Source organism: Hippocampus zosterae, chromosome 15 (assembly GCF_025434085.1).
Source record: "Hippocampus zosterae strain Florida chromosome 15, ASM2543408v3, whole genome shotgun sequence".
Classification (NCBI taxonomy): Eukaryota; Metazoa; Chordata; class Actinopteri; order Syngnathiformes; family Syngnathidae; genus Hippocampus; species Hippocampus zosterae.
This window is the reverse complement of record NC_067465.1, coordinates 14,020,201-14,039,967: the sequence shown is the minus strand read 5'-3', so window position 1 is coordinate 14,039,967 and position 19,767 is coordinate 14,020,201. Positions and strand designations below refer to the sequence as shown.

The following is a 19,767-nucleotide window of genomic DNA, read 5'->3' as shown; positions in this document are numbered from 1 at the left end:
TTGGACCCATCTGAGTCCCCATTCGCTTGCCGTCAACACTGTCTAAGGGCCGTGCCTTGAGCTGCTGCTTACTTCTAGCTTCCTCACAGACTCAATAAAGGGACATTTGCATGTTTGTAAATGGAGAAATCATTGTATTTCATGGAGAATTGGTGTTGGCCTGGTCAAACTTCCTGGTGGGTCAGGTTAGCCTCATGTTTGGTCATTTCTTTCTGTTATTTATTCCAAAAAGTAAGAGGTTGCTACCAAAACTGCGACTGTTGTTTTTTTTGTTGGTCTACATTGAATCATACCACTTTTGTGTTGTGTTGTATGGTGCAGGCCTGGCTCTAATCATTTTACTTTTTCATTTCAAGACAGCAGCGCAGGAAAAAAAGCAATTTCATGTGATGACGTACTTTTGAGGATCAAAATAAAAATGAATGATGACAAATCTCACTCAATGCTGATATAAATTTATTAAAACGATCATGAAAAAAGCGACCAGGAGCATCCACAGAGACACATTAGAGGAGTTGTGGTCGGGAGCAGCGTGTTGCCAAATACTTTCGGGAAGTATTAAGAATTTTGATCAGTCGGGGTGACCGCAGACTGACGTGGACAGAATTGAAATAAATTCGCAATTTTTTTGTAAATTAGCGATTCATTGTATATGCATGGACATGCATGTACAGAGGAGGGACAGCGGATACATTGGTAGGAAAATGTTAGAGATGGAGCTACCAGGTAGGAGAGAGAGAGGAAGGCCAAAGAGGAGATTCATGGATGCCGTGAGGGAAGACATGCAGGTAGTTGGAGTCAGAGTAGAGGATGCAGAGAACAGGGAAAGATGGAAATTAATGACTCGCTGTGGCAACCCCTGAAAAGGAACAAGCCGAAAGAGAAGAAAAAGAAGAAGATTGTATATGCATGGAAAGCACAGATATAAATGTTTGGGGGTTTTTTTCATAAAATGTGTTTAAATATGTAGTTGTCAAAAAAGATAAGTCATCAACACGTTTTGCCACTTTGTTATTTTATTTTGATGTTACAGAATTAGAAATCTCTGTCTTTATCTGTGTGTGTATACACGTGTATGTGCGTGTGTGTCTATCTATCTGTCTGGCTGTCTGTCTGGCCGGCTAGCTAACTGCTAGCTAGCTGCAAGTCAGATCAGTCGACAGAAACATTTTAGTAAATATTACTTTTACTTAGTAATATATACATAGTAGAAAATAAATATTTGTAAAAAAAACACACACCGACACATACACACACACACACACACACTAGTATGTACAAAACTTTGGACTTTAAAAAGGAAATTAGAACACAGATATTAAACTATAATTAACACCAGCACTTCAGGTTTCAGAAACACATCAGATGACATTATTTGCGTGAGGAAATTAGCTGTACTGCATCAAATTATTTATCTGAAACCACCTTTTAATGTTAGGCTGCACCTTTATTAGGTACACATTATTTAAATGATGTCTACAAAATGTTTTAACATTTTTGCTGCAACAAAAATAAACATGTGCCATTCTGATTAACACTGTTGCGTTTGTGTCATTTCTTTTTTCATGATAAAAGTTGTCACCTTTTTGTGAATAGAAATATATTTTGTCACAAACATGTTTTTCACTAAAAGTTGTGTTTGATAGATAGTTGGACATTATTATTATTGCAAGTAATAATAATGTAGTACTGGTAGTCATATTTTAAGGAAAAAAAAGTGTACTGGTATGAGAAAAAAGTCATGAGAATTTTCTTTTTCAGAGAAAAACAGTCTTTTGGAGAAAAAAACCTTTCTTCTCTATTTAGTATTTAGTCCTGTTGTTGGAGTTGGAGTTGAGGGTTTTTTATACAGTATATATATATATATATATACAGTATATATATATATATATATATATACAGTATATATATATTAATATTAGAAATATTAAAATATATTAAATATTATATATAATATAATATTTCTAATATTAAAATATATATTTTAATATTAGAAAGCCTTGATTCAACTGTGCACTTGTACCTAATAAAATGACCTCAGAATTCAGCTTTCAGCAGGTTTTACTGAGGAAAAAAACTAAACAAAAAACAAGAGAGTGGCTGTGAGTAATCATAAATTAAAAATAGAGCAACAAGTCAAATCACGTTTGCAGTAATCAGACTATAAAGCAACTAAAACAAGAACTACTTTGCTTAAAATGCAGACGACCACTTGATTCGGGAATGAGCAAACTTCACCTTTTCCAAACTATCAAACGCAATTCTTTCACAGAAAGAATCCAAACAAAAAACAACAACAACAACAAAAAACATATAGACAAATTGAATGTCAGAACCTCAAAAGAGACAATAACCACCTATCAATAATGAATGCTGACTAGGCAGCATGGGAAGAGAAGAACGTTTGCGAGCATCAGCGATGCTGCTTTTTTCAATTTAGATGAGAATGGAGACTGCGCACAAGGTTTGGTCATTTTTTTCAACGCATTATTTTGTGTTGCTTCAAGAGAATCAGTCCAAAAACAACAACATCGTAACACTAATAATAAGTGTGAATGTGTCTAAACATCATTAATGGCCACTCTGAAAGGGAGGTGGGGGTACTACAAAGTACAAAATTATGCAAATATTGTCGTCTTTTTATGAGGTGAAATAATCTGAATTTTACATGAATGACATTGCAACATGACATTACAAAAAAGGAAAAAAAATGTCCATATTTGATTAGGAAAAAGTCAGATCATAACATTCCAAATGTAAACAATCAAGTCAACCAAAAAAAAGCTAATTCCATTTGAAAAACCTCAGAATTATACGAGAATAAGGTTGCAATATTCTGAGAAAAGAAAAATGACAAGAATGTGGTTATTTCCCGAGAAAATTGTTGGCATTTTGAATAAAATTAAGAATTAAGAATTAAGAATAAAATCGCCATATAAAAAAAAGTGTTTTTTTGGGGGACAAATCACAAAATATAAAGTTGAATGCAACACAATTTTACCAAAATGATAATTGACTGACTGATTAAATGACTTATGAAAAAGAAAAAAAGTTGCACACTTCAAAGTCTAATGTAGCAGCGTCACCTGAATAAAAACGTCATCTTGCGAGAAAAGAATTTCCTCATGGTAGTCGCTGTTACTTTGTAAGAGAACAATTTCATGATTTTCTAAATGCATTTTGAGAAAAGAATGCTTAGATTTTAATATTGGGAAAAAAAAACAATATTCAGGTTTTTGGTTTTTTTACCAAAGCATAACACAGGATATTTGATATTTGTCTTTTACAATATTTGATGGAAAATAGTATTCAAATTTCAAGTTCAAAATTGTTTTACTTCTTATAATATTCAGGTTTCTTATAACATTCGGATTTTGTCCATGTCTTTTTATTTATTTATTTATTTATTTCCTTGTCAATTTTGCCTCAGAGTAACTAAGACGGGAACGGCGGAAATACTTTTGATAAATAACTGCCCCCTCATCACGGAGCACCTCCCATTTATATGAGACACTCCTAATACTGATAAGAAGAGAGGCGGACATGCGACGTTATGAACACAAGTGCTGGACTTTTCGCGTTTGTTTCGGAGAGGGTGTGGGGGGGGGAGGGTTGTGGGCTGCAAAATTGTATATTTCCAGTTTTGAGGAATGCTCCTGTAATGTTGATGGATTAATGACGTCAATTTATCGGCGCTAGATTTTGTTCTATCTACCGCCTCCTTAAAAACGAGGCACATGCATACTGATCATCGGGCCAATTTGGCGCACTTTCTCCCCACTATTTAGGATTTTTGTCAAATTGGCAAAAAAATAATTATCAGACCTTTCTCAAAGATTATCCTGAGCGATTCTTCTGTGGTTTGGGATGTGTTGCAATTTTCAACTTCCCATGTGAATCTTCTGGGTTTGACCAGGAATCAGCCATTGGATGGAATCAGTTGAAGGTTGACCCTTAATTGTTATCTTAAAAATAACAGGAAAACGTGTATATCAAGTCCCTCAAAAGGGAAATTTGACATTTGTTTCTAAAAACATCGAACATGTTCGAAGGTAATTGCTGAAGATGTGCAAAGGCTGACAAACGTAATACTCTCATTTCCGATAATCCAGAGAATTGATTTTTCAGTTTTTTTGACTTTTTGGGCATGGCTGTAACAGTGCCAGGCAAGACAATCAAAATGAACACAAACTAAAGAAATATTCAAAACTAAAATGGATAAAACATTTTCCTTAATGAAATAAAATCAAAAACGAGAATATATATATTTTTTTAAAAGAAAAAAACCAAAAACAGTAACAGACTATATTTTACATTTATAAAACTACAACTGCAGCAAAAATATCCTTCGTTTTTGTCTTTGGCGATTGATTTCATACATCAGCTTTCGGAGATTATTTGAAATGCATTTCTTTTGGTATTACTGAACAACCAAACAGAAGCAGGAAGGCTGAACGGTCGTTTGGGATTTATCGTTTACTTTATTACACAAATACTGACTGTGGCCTTCTTTTTATCTTGCACTTGTCAAACACTCTCCATCCATCCTCACAAGGGTCGCGGGGGGTGCTGGAGCCTATCCCAGCCGTCTTCGGGCAGTAGGCGGGCTGAACCGGTTGCCAGCCAATCGCAGGGCACGCATAGGCAAACAACCATTCACAATGACAATCACGCTTAGGGACAATTTAGAGTGCTCCATTAACCTGGCATGTATGTTTTTGTAATGTGGGAGGAAACCGGAGTACCCGGAGAAAAGCCACACATGGCTCGGGGAGAACATGCAAACTCGTATCGTCGATCTATACCAGTGCCGTATGGTGACAGGCTGAACATTTGAATGCTCTTCCTCAAGATGGCAGAAAATATGACATTTTGGTTTGGTGGTAAGTCGTGATATTTCCCTCACACGTGCCTTGACCACAGTTGACCACGCGCTATAATAGCTGGACGAATGCACGTTTCTCCTCATCCCGGGGATCTGTCACTTTTTAAAATTTGCTATCATGTTTCAAATCAGTATTTGTGTACCCTGTTTTGCATCCTCCATGGTCATTTCATACAAGACGCACTCATTCACTCCACTCTGGGGTGAGCCCAGGTGCCAGATACAGTTGATACTTAACCCCTGACACTCATGTTCACACCAACGGACAATTTGTGTCTTCAATGACCCTAAAATTCATATTTGGGGAATGAGGGAGGAAGCTGGACGTTTGATGAGAAAGCACACACAAGCAAAGGGACAACACATAAGCTCCACACAGAAAGGCCCGGATTTGAACCACAAACCTCAGATCCGCGAAAGCAATGCGCTAACGAGGTTCCGACACATATGGCTTTTTTAGGCTGATGCAGATTCCAATATTTTCCAGAATAAAAGTCAGGTAAGCAACTAATCGGCCGATTAATTACAAAAATTAATTGAATAAAATAACTTATTTTTTGGGGTGCCTTAAAGTTTACGATAATACACGCCGGATGAATTACATGAAAAATTGCCAAACATTTTTGCTCACTTTTGACGCAGGTGAATGTTTGAATGGCATTTTTTTGTTTTATGTTGTGTTAATGCTTTTTTTTTAAAAAAATGTTTTTTTTTTTTTTTTAAGATTTTGAAAGAGCTACTCTTGTCCGATTAAATCGGCCGGCCGATTAATCGTTTCCAGCCCTAACGATAACCACTATTCCTCCGTGCTGCCACAAATCGTACTATTCTCAACTGAACTACACGGAAGACAAAGACTACATTTGAAAACAAAAAACAAACTAAAAACACCAATATGGTGTTTGACATTTAACCAAGCAGTCCTTTCCGACTCAAAATTAGAAACCGGTAGTCCACGATACCTTTAAACATCCTCTCGTGAAGCCTCCCAGAAGATGGAGGCGGACTTTTCGGGCCTCCGTGAAGGGAATGCGAGTTTCCGTCTGCTGGACCCCAAAGACGGACGGGCTCAGTCCAAAGTCTGAAGCTTCAAGATGGAGAGGCAGGTGCTATTTGCAGGTGTGCACATCGTAGACCCTGATGCACTCCTGGCAGCTGACGTAGCAGCACCAATGGAAAATGCAGTGGCACTTCTCTTTGCGCCTCTCCGTCCGGGTGTTGTGGCCGCGGCCGCAGCACAGCAGGTCGCAGCCGTCTATACCGTGCGATGTCAGATTACAAACGCGGTCGCGGGTGCCGAACGAGCCCGTCTCGGCGTTGGGGTCGCAGAAATTGGGCGAGCTCTCGTAGTAGACCAGGTCGTGCTCGGTGGGGGGCTTGAAGTAGTTGTACCTGGGTCTGAGGGTCTCCACCCAGCCGCGTGACTCCTTGTGCTTCTCCACCACCATCTCCGAGGCACTGTCGTATTTGTCCTTCATGTAGTCGCCGATGACCCTGAAGTCCGGCTGAGACCACCAGCAGGTCTTGACCTCGCAGCTGCCCGACAGCCCGTGGCACTTGCACTTTAGGAAAATGTTGTCGTAGAGAGCCTGTGGATAAAATAAGATTTTTCTGCTGTTTTAAACACTGTCGGAAGCACTGCCGCACATTTACAAGCTAAATTCTAAGATAGTGGGAGCGGTGGTTTTATAATGTGTAATTACTAAACATAGAAAGAAGCCGCAAGAGACTGGGAATAGCTGTTCTTTTAAAAAAAAGAGAAAGAGCTTCCCCGGTGTAACGTGCACGACAAGGACTTACCGTCCGGCCGGCCTCGTTGTTATGGAGATTCATGGCCGAGCGGGCATCGGTTCTGCGATTCTCCCTCGCATCGGCAAACTCTCGGGACACCATGCCGCCAAAGTCCACGTTTTCGCTGCAACCGCCCCACTTCCAGCCGTCACCGGGGGGGCCCTTGTAACGCGTGTCGCAGCCGCAGATGGTGGCGGAGCCATCGGCGCAGGCCCGGGTGACCGCAAAGGCCACTCCGGCCGAGGCGATGGCGTGGACGAACGCTGACTCTCGAGTGGCTGGAAGGAGAGAGACACGCACGTACGCTTGCTCAAAAGTATTGGGACAACAGGAAGTGGCAACGGAAGACAATATAACCATGTAATCAAATAAGTTTCGTTCTTCAAGGGTTAGGATTGAGTGGTGCTAAGGGGTCGTTTCTGGGTTACAGTCCGAATTATATCCGGTATAGGGTGGTTACGTTGAAGATAATTAGGGGATAGCCCTACCATGAACCTCCCAACTAATCCAACCCGAGCCAAACTCATTGAACATCTACTCCAACCACATCACTCATCTAAGCAAAAACCCATCAGAATGCTGTCACAAATGCACCGAAATGTCCAATTTGAGCCTAATTGAATATTTCCCAACCCCAACAGATACAAAAATGCTCAAGTGAACCTCAATCATCCCACTGCCTAACCACAATCCTAACCCAAAGTGAAATCCAACCCGAACCCAACATGAGCCACTCCCGATAATTTTAACCACCACCCGAACTCTCCCCGAGCCCCAACCACAACACTAATCTAAACCCAACCTCCACAAAACGTTAGAGCAGATCTATTGAGAACATTTGGGGGACATGAGAAAGCAGAACAGAACGCTTAAATCCAAGTTGCATTTTCTTCCAAGTTCTACATCCGTTATACTGTCCAACTATACAAATGCTAACTTGTCATTTCACCTTCTCAGCCATTTCACAATACTGTAAGAGCTTGGTGGTGGAGAAAGTAGGTCACAACCTGCTAATCCTGTCTTGCGTAACCTCAACGGCAAATATCTTTCAACCCACGCAAACGAGACCACTCGTAACACATTCAGGTGGCCAAATTCTGTCGCAGAGGTCATTACTCGTGTCGACCACATGTGTTTAGGTAGCATCCACAAAAGATGCCAGTGTGGGGCTTCATTCATCCCAGACATCAATCGTCGTGTCTGTTGAAAAAGGCCAGCGAGGGGCTATTGTCTCTGGGCTGACATAGTTAACTGATGACTCATCAGGCATCATGAGAGGAAGACACGGGCTTGACAGGTCTATCATTAAGAGACTCAATTAAGCTTTTGAAAGGTTAGGAAATTGCCTCACAAACGGAGGCAGTGAGTGTCCACTTATTAAAGCAAATGTGATCGCACTCGTCGTAGAAGTGGAATCACAATCTTGGACGACTGAACCAGAAAGAAGGAGGAAAAAAAAAGAGATTGGTTCTTGCGTGCGTTTTTGTGGAAGAGCACGAGTGAAGGAGGAGAAGAAAGAAAGGGACGAGTACAAAGCGAAAGGCAGAAGGGAGCGCCTGCCTTACAGCAGGTTCCAACCAGTTTAAGGACTAAAGGGCATTAGACAACAATGACTCAAGAGAAAAGGCCCACCGTCATCCCACGCCAGCCGCTCCGCACAGCTACTGTATGTCAGCTCGCTGAAGTAGGTGCCATAAATGTAACAGAATCTTAACCGACAAAAAGTACAGGCTGATGATTTAAAGAGAGCGGATGTCATCAGGGTTGGTCAAGGTAACTGTCAGGGTGGTTAAAAATAAATAAAGGAACTGTGATGCTGCTGTGTGTATCTGAAAACGGCAAATGTAATACTGTACATTCATCAAAGTATCATTGGTTAAGCCAATTTTCCTATTTGATTCAAAATTTAAAAAAATATACACACCCAAAAACGGAATGCAGGTTACATGTTTGATGTTTTGAAAGCTTCAATTCGAATTGAATGAGAACATGACTAAAAATGTCGCTGTATGGTTTGAAAAACGTTTAAAACGACAGGTTTCTATGAAACTAAGAGCACCGCGTTGCTATTTTACGCTGGGGTAAGCTCAAGTCAAAACTGAAACGTCATCCACTTTTGACCCGTGACTAACAAGTGCTACTAAGGGGGTACTAACATAACACATAACAAGTGTGGCTTTAACTGGGGTCCCTGATGAACTCCTTTGGCAGTGCGGTGATGCTGCAAAAGGATAAGCGAGTATAGGGATGAACGGGGTGAGGAAAAGAGGATTATCTTGGGACAAAATGAGCAAAGGAGCAGAATCGGGAAGCAATTAAAGGGGCCCTGGCCTCTCAATATGAACGCGGAGATGGGAACCTGAGAAAAAGGAGGAAGTGCTGCCCAATCTGTGGATTTCTTCCAAAACTTTACGAGTTACGGGAAAATGAAGTTTGTCGCCCTTGCAACATTTTGTCAAGCGTGCACTTGAGTTTATGCGCAATAGCACTGCGCTCGCGAGGTGGCCTTCTCAAGCAATCGTAAAGAGATTGGGACGATCTACGCTGGGGTTGACCTCTGGGGCCAATTACACCGACAATAACATTTATTTCACCTGCTCTCGCATTAGTTCCACTGCTTGGTTTTAAGACCGGTTGATGGCGTTTCATGACACTTTGCATCCCCAGCAAACTTTGCCAAACGCCGGCAGGCTAAGTGGTCCGTGCAGCCTGCTGGGGGGTTGAATCCCCTATTGTGCCTCCACTGTCACGCTGCGTTAGGCCCACAATGGCTCCAGATATTTTATATGAAATTTGCCCTGGCCAGTGATTAGTGGGGACCAAGTTAAGTCATAGCAACAGAGAACTATGCATTGGCCGGACCCTGCTTGTCGGCAGACGGGGAAATCCCTATTCAAATGGTTTAATAAAACAATCTAAAGGGCGTGTGAATGGGGAAAAGCACTTTTTCTCCTGCTTAATCTCATGGTTGCAAAGATATTGTGCTCCGAGCTGAGCCCAGCGGGGAGTGGGGCTAAGGTCCCCCCATCAACTCCACTTGCCACACCCCTTCTTTCTTTCTTGCACAGAGTTAATGATATACCGGCTTGATGGCTTCCCTCCCCCCGGCATGGCGAGACGTACGTTTCGGGGGGAAGAAGCAGAGAGCTCTCAGCTCATCCTACACACTGACACTTTCCCATCCTCAAGCTCACAGGCGGTCGGTCACCTGATCCAAGTTTGGTTAAGAACACAATGCGCAATTTCAGTCCGACGTAGAAGCTTGTCATCCGCGTCACGTACGCGTGACGTCAATCGAGTTTCTGATGAAGCTCGTAATGGTTTGAGGTAAGAGCACCTCTACCTGTAATGGCTGGGAAATGACCCCGGTTGCCTCGTTGTGTTTTCAAGAGGCCTGCGTAATGCTGTCCAACTGATTCGTAAAGTGCAGGCCCACGGCAGGGAGGTGTACCGTGAATACCAGGAATGCCGAAAACAGCTCCAACATCGGCTGGCTGCGCTGAGAACACCTGCACGTCCTATCTGTTACCTTTCATCACGGGCAGATTCCTGCACTGCATGTTTTGACACTTTACTTAATGCAAATTAATGAGTGCTGACGCAGACGCGGCCCTCAGGCAGGGCTGGCGTGTCAGGGTGTGGAGTGAGCGAGAAAACCGAGGCGAGACAGTCAACAACATGGCAACTGTTTGACCGTATGACGTACGCCGTCATCCCTGCGTCGGATCATTTTGGACCGCGAAAAGGAAGTCGCTCGGTTGAAACGTTGTGCCCGATCAGCAGCCTCAAATTGTCCCCCGTATCATGAAGGTGAGGATTACGAGGGCCGTCACGGGTAGCAAGTGAGACCTATAAAGACGCCCCGCTCCCCTTTGGCCCAAAAGAAGCAGGAGGAAATGGACACACTACAGTCTGAATTGCAGACAAACAGACACCAGTGAGGACAATGGGCCCGTAGCACAGACAAACACCAGCATCAATCAAATCCAGTGAAATGGAAGCCCTCTCCTACTAAGCCCTATCAAAGGCCGCCGAGCTCCCGAGTAACTCTGGTTGCCCTCTGACAAAGGCACTTAATCCCGCCACTTTGACCTCTCCCATTATGAAGGGCTTCACTGACCTTAATCCAATCAAAATGATCTACTGAAGCCCAGTTGCTGCCTCCCCTTTAACACTCAGCAGCCCAGCAATTTGGGCTCGGGGGTAAGGTGGGGGGGGATTGCGGTGTTATTTTGCGCCACAAAAGGAGCTCGGATGGAGAGTCCCTCTCACCTCCAACTCATCCTCTTTAATACTGGCTCGAGAGTTCATTAAGTGTTACGGGCTGAGAGATTAAAGCAGTGGCTCTGTCTCACCTCGACATGTTGAAGTTCTGGTAGCCGGGGTTTAAGTTCGCAGGCTTCGAATGATTGCCTAGTTTGAGCTTTGGAAACATATTTCATTCGAAGCGCAGAGAAGTATGATTGGCGCACGTGTAAAACTTTCATCATAGCGGATACAAGCGGAAAAGTCATTTATGTCTCTCAAAGATTCTGGCACCAAGGCTGTCTCATAACAAACGATTGTGGCTAATGTGACACTCTAGACTTATTTTTTTTGCCATGAATTCATTGTGGAGGAAAAAGCAGAGCCACAAAGAAAAACATTCTGCCTACTGGATCAACAACAGTTAACTCATTCAGTACCAGCCAATTCTGAACCAAGTCTGAAAAGACGTTTAAAAACGTCTTTGGGAGTGAATGAGTTAAGGTGTCGTACCAAACCAATTACTGAAAAGCGAGAGCCCTCTTTCCAGAAAAAAAAAACATAAACCTAGAGTGATGATGTTATTCTGTTGTCGGATTCCGATGAAACTGCCACGTCAGGAACATCGATGTCTTCATCTGTTTTATCCGGTTTAATAATATGGGCGCTTGCTAATCATTTACATTTCTTCCCAAAGGAGCATTGCTTTCGCCCAATGCAATTCCATAAATATAGCTCTCCACGCAAAATAATACTACCTGGATTTGTCTTGATTGGAGCTTTTTTTTGGGATGACTTGACATTTTGTCTGAAAGTTGCAATTCATCATCACCGAAAGCCAACATATTAGATAACACGCCACCATTCGGGTTGAAGTGTTGTATAAGGCGCTTCAGAAAATCAACAGCAGAACAATCGCTGGGGATTCCCTCTGAGAGAAAACTCCCAACAAGACTGAACGGGGTTTGATCGTATGCATGAGTTCAGGTGGAGTGTTGTCTTGGTTCTATTTAAAAAAGGATTTGAGTGAGCGTAATGGTTGATGCATGCGAGAAGAGCAGGTTTCTCTGTCATTCTGCTAGGGGTGGTTGAGGAATGTGCAATGAAAATCACCTGTAACACTTGTCAAATGGCACGTTGGGAGAAAATCATTCTGGGTCCGTGAGGCGAATCGCTACAGGGCGTCCCTTAATTTAGCAGGATGGGCTCGGAACAGATTCAATGAAGTACACACACAAAAAAAAGGCAATTCATTACCCTTATCCAACACCGGTCCAAAAATGGCCAGATTATCTTTGATGGTGGTGCAGTTCCAGCGCCGCCCTCTGAACTGGTGTTGGCACTCCTGGATGCCAATCTTCACCCCTTCCGCCACGTTGGGCATGATTTCCAAGTAGTTGCGGCAGAAGCCCAGCTGCTTGGGCACCAGGCCTGGAATGCTGCTGCAGAGGATGGGTTGCGTGCCCAACGACGAGTACTGGTGGCGCACCGCTAGCGACCTAGACACACAGAAGGTCATCGGTGTTTGAGTTTTAGGAGCTAAAAAGAACTATTTGAGAATGTTTGGAGCAGTCATTTCATGTCTGTGAATGCCTAATGGCTAATATGACTATCAGATGCTAGCCCATCAACAACCGCCCCACCAACCCCCTCCTCACATACACCTGGCCTTTGTGAGCATGGAAATTGCAGGCCTGCCACCGCAGAGCGCTTCTGTCGATGATGAAAGTCCGCGACGCATCTCGAAGTCTTCATAGACCTGAAGCCGACAATCGGGAGAGCTACACCGTGTTATTAGCTGTCCACACACTTAACAGCCTCCCCCATCTGAGGCTAATAAGAGCGTAAACGCTATGGTGAAACTTCAGAGAGCGTACCAAGGCTAACATACATGTGGCCCAATTCCCCGAAATTCCGCCTTTCCCGATTTCCTTTGAAGATGAAACAAGTGCAAACTTGGTTCAATCACGACATCCTTGCTTTTACTCGCCTTTCCCTCTATCTCGCTATCTTCAATAGCGCTGCCAAGTGCAAAACATGAGATAGGACGTCATGTGTTTTTTTTTAAATCGATGTATTTGTCCATTACCAGCTTAAGTGAAAAGTAATTAAACCCGGTCGAACAAAACTTTGTAGAGGAGTGTGGTGCGGGTCAAGGAAGAAGACATGAAATTTTGGTGGGGATTTTTGAGATGGCAAATCCATCACGGTGAAAACGCCGGTGTTGTTGTAAACCGCTTTGTCATGCGCATTACCACCGACAAGTCTGGGATGGAACATTTTCAACTGAAACAGGAAGTTTTTTTCAAATTGATAACCACATTTTTGAAACGAAGATGCTCAGCCGTCTTCTGATGTCTAAGGGAATCAAGCATAATCTTGAATCGTGATTTAGCTTTCACAGAGTGCAGCGTGCTAGCAAGTTATCATCTTCACTGTGTCCTCTCAATTTGGATTCTTGGGCTTGGAGTGGAACAATACGGACTTTAGCTACTGTTTGTTCAAATGTATACTACTACTACAATCAGCTTTTGAAAACTAACTGTTCTGGCGCCATCCACAGTCAACGGGATTTAAACACTGGGTAGCATTATTGGCTCTGACAGAGTCATTGTCTTCAAAAACACTAGCTAGCATTATTGGCTTCTACGGGGTTATTGTCTTCGTCATATCATCTCAGTTATCAGTAATCCAAGAAATTGGATATCCACTATTTGAAAACTTCCAGTGGTCTCTTGTCCATGTACCATTTTCTAAAAATACATGAACTGTTCACCTGATTATTCAACTCACTAAAATCAATATTCAAAGTTCTCGACACAAGTCACAACAGAGATAAATTGTTTAAGGAACACCCTACCACACTATTATCTTTGGGCCAATGCCCTGCAGGTTAGCCGCAAAGTGACAATGGGGCAAATTTGTGCTCCGTGTCAACGGACGACTCAGGGTGCCACTCATCTCATTATCCACCCAAATGACACCGGTTACTGTAGCATCCACACAAAAAGTGGAACCCGAGCAGGTGTGTAGTGGTTGGCCGCACGGCTAGCTCGTTATCTGTTGACCTTTCGTCCAGAGACTAATCACAACAGGATTAGCAAAAGTCCTGACACTGGCTTGAGGCTATTTCCTGTAAAAACCTCCCAGTGGAAAGCCAAATGACCCCCCTGCTTGACGGCTCCAATTCAGCTGACCTTGAATAACTCCATTATGCCTCCAGATCACCGCAGTGACATATAAATTGCTTGTTGCAATTGGAATTTCATGATTACATTTCAATGTTGTCGGGCGTCACGGCGTGTCAAGAAATGAATTACGTTTTTACGTGCCTTCAAGCAGTAAATCACAGAAAAGTTGAGCAAGTCGAAAACGGCCCCGGAGGAAGTTGCGCTGGTGCGCAGCATCCGCCGCTAAATAAGAGCACTGCTATCACAAATTGACCTCTCTTTGGCCCTTGTCACTCCGTACACTCCCGCCCCTCAAAACAGCATAACACTCCCGGCAGAAACCTCCGAGTCCGCATCCCAGAGAAGAGCAGACTTTTGCTTCGCTCCCTCTCTCACGCACAACAAAAGAGTGCAAATGCAAAGGAAGCCCGTGTTGACCAATTCATCACAGGCTCATCACTGTGATACTGCAGGGGAGGTGAAAACAAGCGCCGCAGGCTCGCATTTTTAAAGAGCTCCTTGTCAGTCACATCCTGAACCTCCTCCACCTCTGTTGCCTCATAGAGGGGGGGGGGGGGGCGTCGCTGATGTTTCAGTGGCGCTTGTCTTTACATTAATAAATCTCAAGCACCTCATTCAGCAAAGCTCGCAGAACAAAAGTCATAAATTCATATTTGGGAATTGAAATGAAATGTGGTCGATGCGCGACACAATCATCACTCACTGTTGCTATGCTCCAGTCCAGGAGCAAACTAAAAGTTGGGGCGGGACATGATGTGCCCTCACTTTTTGTGGGTGATACGTTTCATGATCCTGCTCACAAAGTCTAAGGAAACCAGCGGTCACTTTAGGTAAAGAGTGGTTGCAAATAAATACCGAGAAAAACGTGTATACACATACAATTATTTTTTTTGTCTGGGTACACCCCCGCCACCCCCCACCCCGCCCCACCCCTCTCATATAAGCGTATCCAGTACAAGTTTAATGCATATTTCAGCAAGCCCAAGCAGGGCGCTTCAGAATTACCACTTTACTCGTGGGCCCCCAGGCCTTGGAGCCAACTTTGACATCAAGAGAATATGTTTGGGAAAAGGAATGTGCGGCGAGCTTTCACCTCCAGGTATTTATCTTCTAAAGGTGGGGTGGACTCAAAGGGGAAGGGGTTGGCGGCTGCCTTTTTTTTTTTTGTTTTTGTTTTTTTGGGAGGGGGCAGCCAGGCTACGGCAGGTTGAGGAGATGGCGGGTCTTCGGGGCACCAAGGCCGGAGAGACACGCAGCGACTTCCCTCGGCGAAACGCCAACCGAGTGCTTTACAAATACTTTCTTTGCCTTGGGATCAGTTGCCACGAAACAAATAAGTCTTCTGACAAAATGAAAAAAACCATTACGTCAATGAGTGATTGTTTGCTAGCAGTCGTGTAGCAAACTGTTCTGTTTGCTTGACGTCCTTTCTTTACGTCAATCTTGATCCAACCTCGAAAATCCAACCATCAGTTAAAAAGAGGGACGTTGGAATTTGCTTCTGCTATGATGACAAATGGAAAATAACCTTCCATTGTGTGTTTGACACAAACTGTCTCACATACTGAGATCCTTACAAACATCGCCCGTATAGGTTGGTAGCACATTCAATATATATATATTTTTTCAGAATCATCGTGCAATGGTCCTGATGTGGGTCAGCATTTTTTTTCCATCTAAGGCCCAAATGTTATGTCAGAATTTCCTCCCAGCCGAGCACAATCATGTGTTTATCATCACTCTCAGCAGCAGGGGACCTGTTACAGGAAGATACACCCAATATCCAACCATGTGCAAATATTGAATCATAGAATAAATACGTTATGCTTTGTTTGTGATGTTCCATAAGGTCTGCGCTTGCTGCGGATGACGCACATTAGTACACCGGGAAAGATCTCATTGGAAGTTATACAGCACATTATAAACCATAATGTAGTGCTATCAAACTTTTCCTTGGAAAAATGATAATTGCACTTGACACCGCAGCCAACCGTTTCTCTCGATCGAGGGCGGGTCACCAATGGCGAGTGGACCAGAATGAGGATATGAGACTTCCCCAAACCTTGTCTGCAAGTAGAATTCTGATGGTATTTGTGAGTTCACAAAACCCAAAGAATCCATCTTGTCCAGAACCCTGGCCGACGAGTGCACTTCAATTAAAGAATTAGTTAATTAATAATGCCCTTTATCGCATATTTACATTGCGAAAATGACAACTGTCACTCAACCCAATGACGCCATCCGCGGCAATCATCGAGAGCACAGGACTCAGCAGGCACAATGGCCGTGATGACATCTTCATCCGTTGCTGTAATTGGTCAAAACAAAAGTTTGGTAGGCACGCACAAGTTGCTTCATCACCCAATCAGCTCAAAGTATTTCACTAAGTGTCCCACAGATCACATTGGAGCAGTCCCAGGTTGATGCTGTGGAGAACTCCTTTGACTGATGCGAATCGAGTGTGTGTGTGTGTGTGTGTGTATATATATATATATATATATATATATATATATATATATATATATATATATTATATATGCGCACACACACACACACACACACACACACACACACACATACTTGTTGACAGGGTGGACGAATGACAGTGTGGGCATTTTTGGCTACTGTTAGCATTTAATGAGTACATGGCAGAACCTTCCCACCGCAACAATAAAAGTATATTATGTTAATTTTTTTATATTTTAATTCCTAAAAGGTTGTCATATAAAGTGATATTTCATGATGACACATGGTCTTAAGATTGCTGACCGAGCAGTGACGGCTCCAGGATTGTTTCTCTCCCAGGGCAAAAGAAGGGCATGACCGATACATATTGAGTATTAAAAAAAAAAAAAAAAAAAGGCTCCTACATTAAGTTCCACTTCTAAATATACTGTAGATGCAGTTTTCACATGCACACATGAACAAGATTCAAGGGAAAAAAGTGAAATAAATCAAGGATTCACCATTTTCACGGCTCATTGCTTCCCTATTGGCAAAGTTTGTCGAAATTGCTGTGTGTTTACGAACAAACTGCTTGGGAAAACCACAGCTTCCCTACTTGTGGTAAAGGACAAAATATTGGACACACCTCATAGTATGATGCAATGCAGTTGACACCACAACAAACAATATGATTCAAAACATCACAATGTAATTTGAGACGGCTCTTTTACAGCATGTGTGTGTATGTGTGCAGGCAATTCACGGAATGTGATCATTAAGTCATTTCAGATAAAAAGGGCATCCGCATTGACCAATCATCTCAAATGTTGGATGACCACACCTCACGCGCACACGCACGGCAAACTAATGCACCTGCTTCATTCTCGATCAGAAAAGAGAACTTTTTGGAGACCCCCCCCCAACCACCCCATCCCCTCCCACCGTCCTCCGAAAAAAAAAGAGAACCAAAACCTGCCTTTCATGTCTAGTAAATGAATGTCAATTACCGTATTTGTTAAACATCGTGTGAGGCGATGATATAAAAATCAAGCAATCTGAATTGAACGACCAGAACATGAAAAACGTTTTTAGACCCTTTCAAAAAAAAATAATAATAATAAAGAACAACATAAAAATACACGTGGCCTTTCCTCAAACATATAAATACGAAAAACACATGTTCAAATATACGCCATTTGAAACACTTCACGCACACACTCCTTTCATTTCCAGTGACTTTTGCATCCAAAATGACTTACCACCAGATGGGATAACTTGCCATGACACGCGTGAGCCCGCAGAGCAACAAGAGGAAACATCCAACGAATATCATCCTTAAAAAAAAAAAGTTCGTCCGAACCTTTCCAACGTGATGCCTGATGCTGCGCGCCCGCTAGACCCGCTCACAGATCAGAACCAAAAGTGTCACCCTCCTCACACCCCCCCAAAAAAAAATCAACAACAACAATCAAACAGTGGCGCTGATGGGATCTTTATCGTTTTGCGCCAATCAACACGCGCGTGGCGATCACGCTGCGGCAGAGGCTGACAGTCATCTAAAAAAAATGTTAAAAAGCTTGCTTGCCTCTGTTTTTTTTTTTAGGACCCAGTCATGAGGAATTGCCAAAGGGTGATCTGTGATGATACGTTCCCCACCTCGCTCAAGGAGGCAATTTGAAGATGTCTTTTTTGGAGCTCATTGAGAATTGCAGTGCGTGTGATATATAATGTAGTTTCAAGGGGGAGAGAGGGGAGGGTTCGAGGGGGCTTTTAAATAGACATCGGAACCCCCGCGGATTGCGTAGCTATAACAACCTGTCCGGATTTCACTCCCCGGCTTGAAGCTTCTAAAATGCAGAAATAAATATGTGTGAATTGCTCGGGACCATTACTGACTTCTCCAAGGGCTTTTTCTTTCGGCGGGGGCGGGGGCGGCATGATGACTCCCCCTTCCATCCCCCATTCAGGTATTAAGGATTTTTTAACAAAATGGATTGGATACAGTGTTTTTTTTAATGAGTGAATGAAGAAAGACAACCCTGAAGTCTTACTTTTGCTTCAGTCTAATGCAACGTCAAGCAACGATGACAGTTGCACCGAGTTTGCATCACGTTTTACGTCATAAATGTGCTGCTTTGTTTACGAAACCTTGCAAATGCATTCGGTTGAACCGGTCTCCATTGAAGATGATGTGTGAAAAATGTTCAAATATAGTTAGCGACGGGTCTGTATCTTTGGAAAAACTCTACTTTAAAATACATCCTAAAATGTCATGCGTGACAAAAACGCAAAAACACAACATGTTAACTCCTTGGAAAACGTCACACAATGTACTTAAGTGGAACAGAAAAACGAATTTTAACTCTTTTCTATTTCATCATTTTGAGGCACAGTGAGGCGGACCTTTGCACTATTAGGCCAGCAGGGGTCACTAAAGCGCAGTAAGGCTGCCGTAACTATGGGAATCGTTTGTAAACTAGTATGGACGCCAAAAAAACTAACAGGGAGTCTTCTGAGGTATTGGGTTGTCATCAACTTGATTTGACATTCTTACATTTAGTTGACTCATTTCTCAAACATTCGTACTTTGTTGTATTCATATTGATCAATTTGAACGCTTCGATCATGAAGCGCTCATGAGCCCTTGAAGGCGGTCCGAAAAAGATGTCACCGCCACCTGGTGGATATTTTTAGATGGCAGTGAGTGTTTGGCACGTCTGCCTGACAGGTGTGAGGTTCTGAGTTGGAATCTGGTATGTATGTTCTCCTCAATTGTCGAGCTGTTCTCCAGCTTTCTCCCACACGCCCAAAAAATGCTTCTTAAGTTCATTGAAGACTGTGGTCAAGTGATTCTCAAACTTTTTATACCACTTCAAAAAATACTCAGCTCTCCATCTATCACAATCAAGAACAGCATTAAAAATTACAGTTATGCACTCGGACCAAGTAAATCATAAACGAGACGGAGGTTTTATTACTAAAAAGCATATTTTATAGAATCGCACGCCACGGCCAATGTATGCAATTACACAACGCTCTGTATAACAAAGGGAAAAAAAATCAACGAATATAAAAGATTACATTGAAATGTATTTCCCAATGTTATATAAAATTTAAAGAACTCATTGGTCACAAATTAAATGCAAATGTACTATTGTAAAAAGTTTGTTTTTAACTGAGTTGCACTTCAGAGGCACAGCAGTGAATTGG

General features: G+C 42.7%; 1 protein-coding gene across 1 annotated transcript; it reads right to left on the bottom strand.

Moving 5' to 3' along the window:
- Positions 1-5,219: 5,219 nt before the first annotated feature.
- On the bottom strand, positions 5,220-18,450 carry wnt3a (wingless-type MMTV integration site family, member 3A). Its single transcript, XM_052088549.1, has 4 exons — positions 17,817-18,450; positions 12,179-12,420; positions 6,686-6,954; positions 5,220-6,474 (listed from the first exon to the last, which is right to left on the bottom strand). Exons 1-4 carry the CDS (start codon positions 17,888-17,890, stop codon positions 5,995-5,997), a joined length of 1,065 nt encoding a protein of 354 aa, XP_051944509.1. The 5' UTR covers positions 17,891-18,450; the 3' UTR covers positions 5,220-5,994.
- Positions 18,451-19,767: the final 1,317 nt, after the last annotated feature.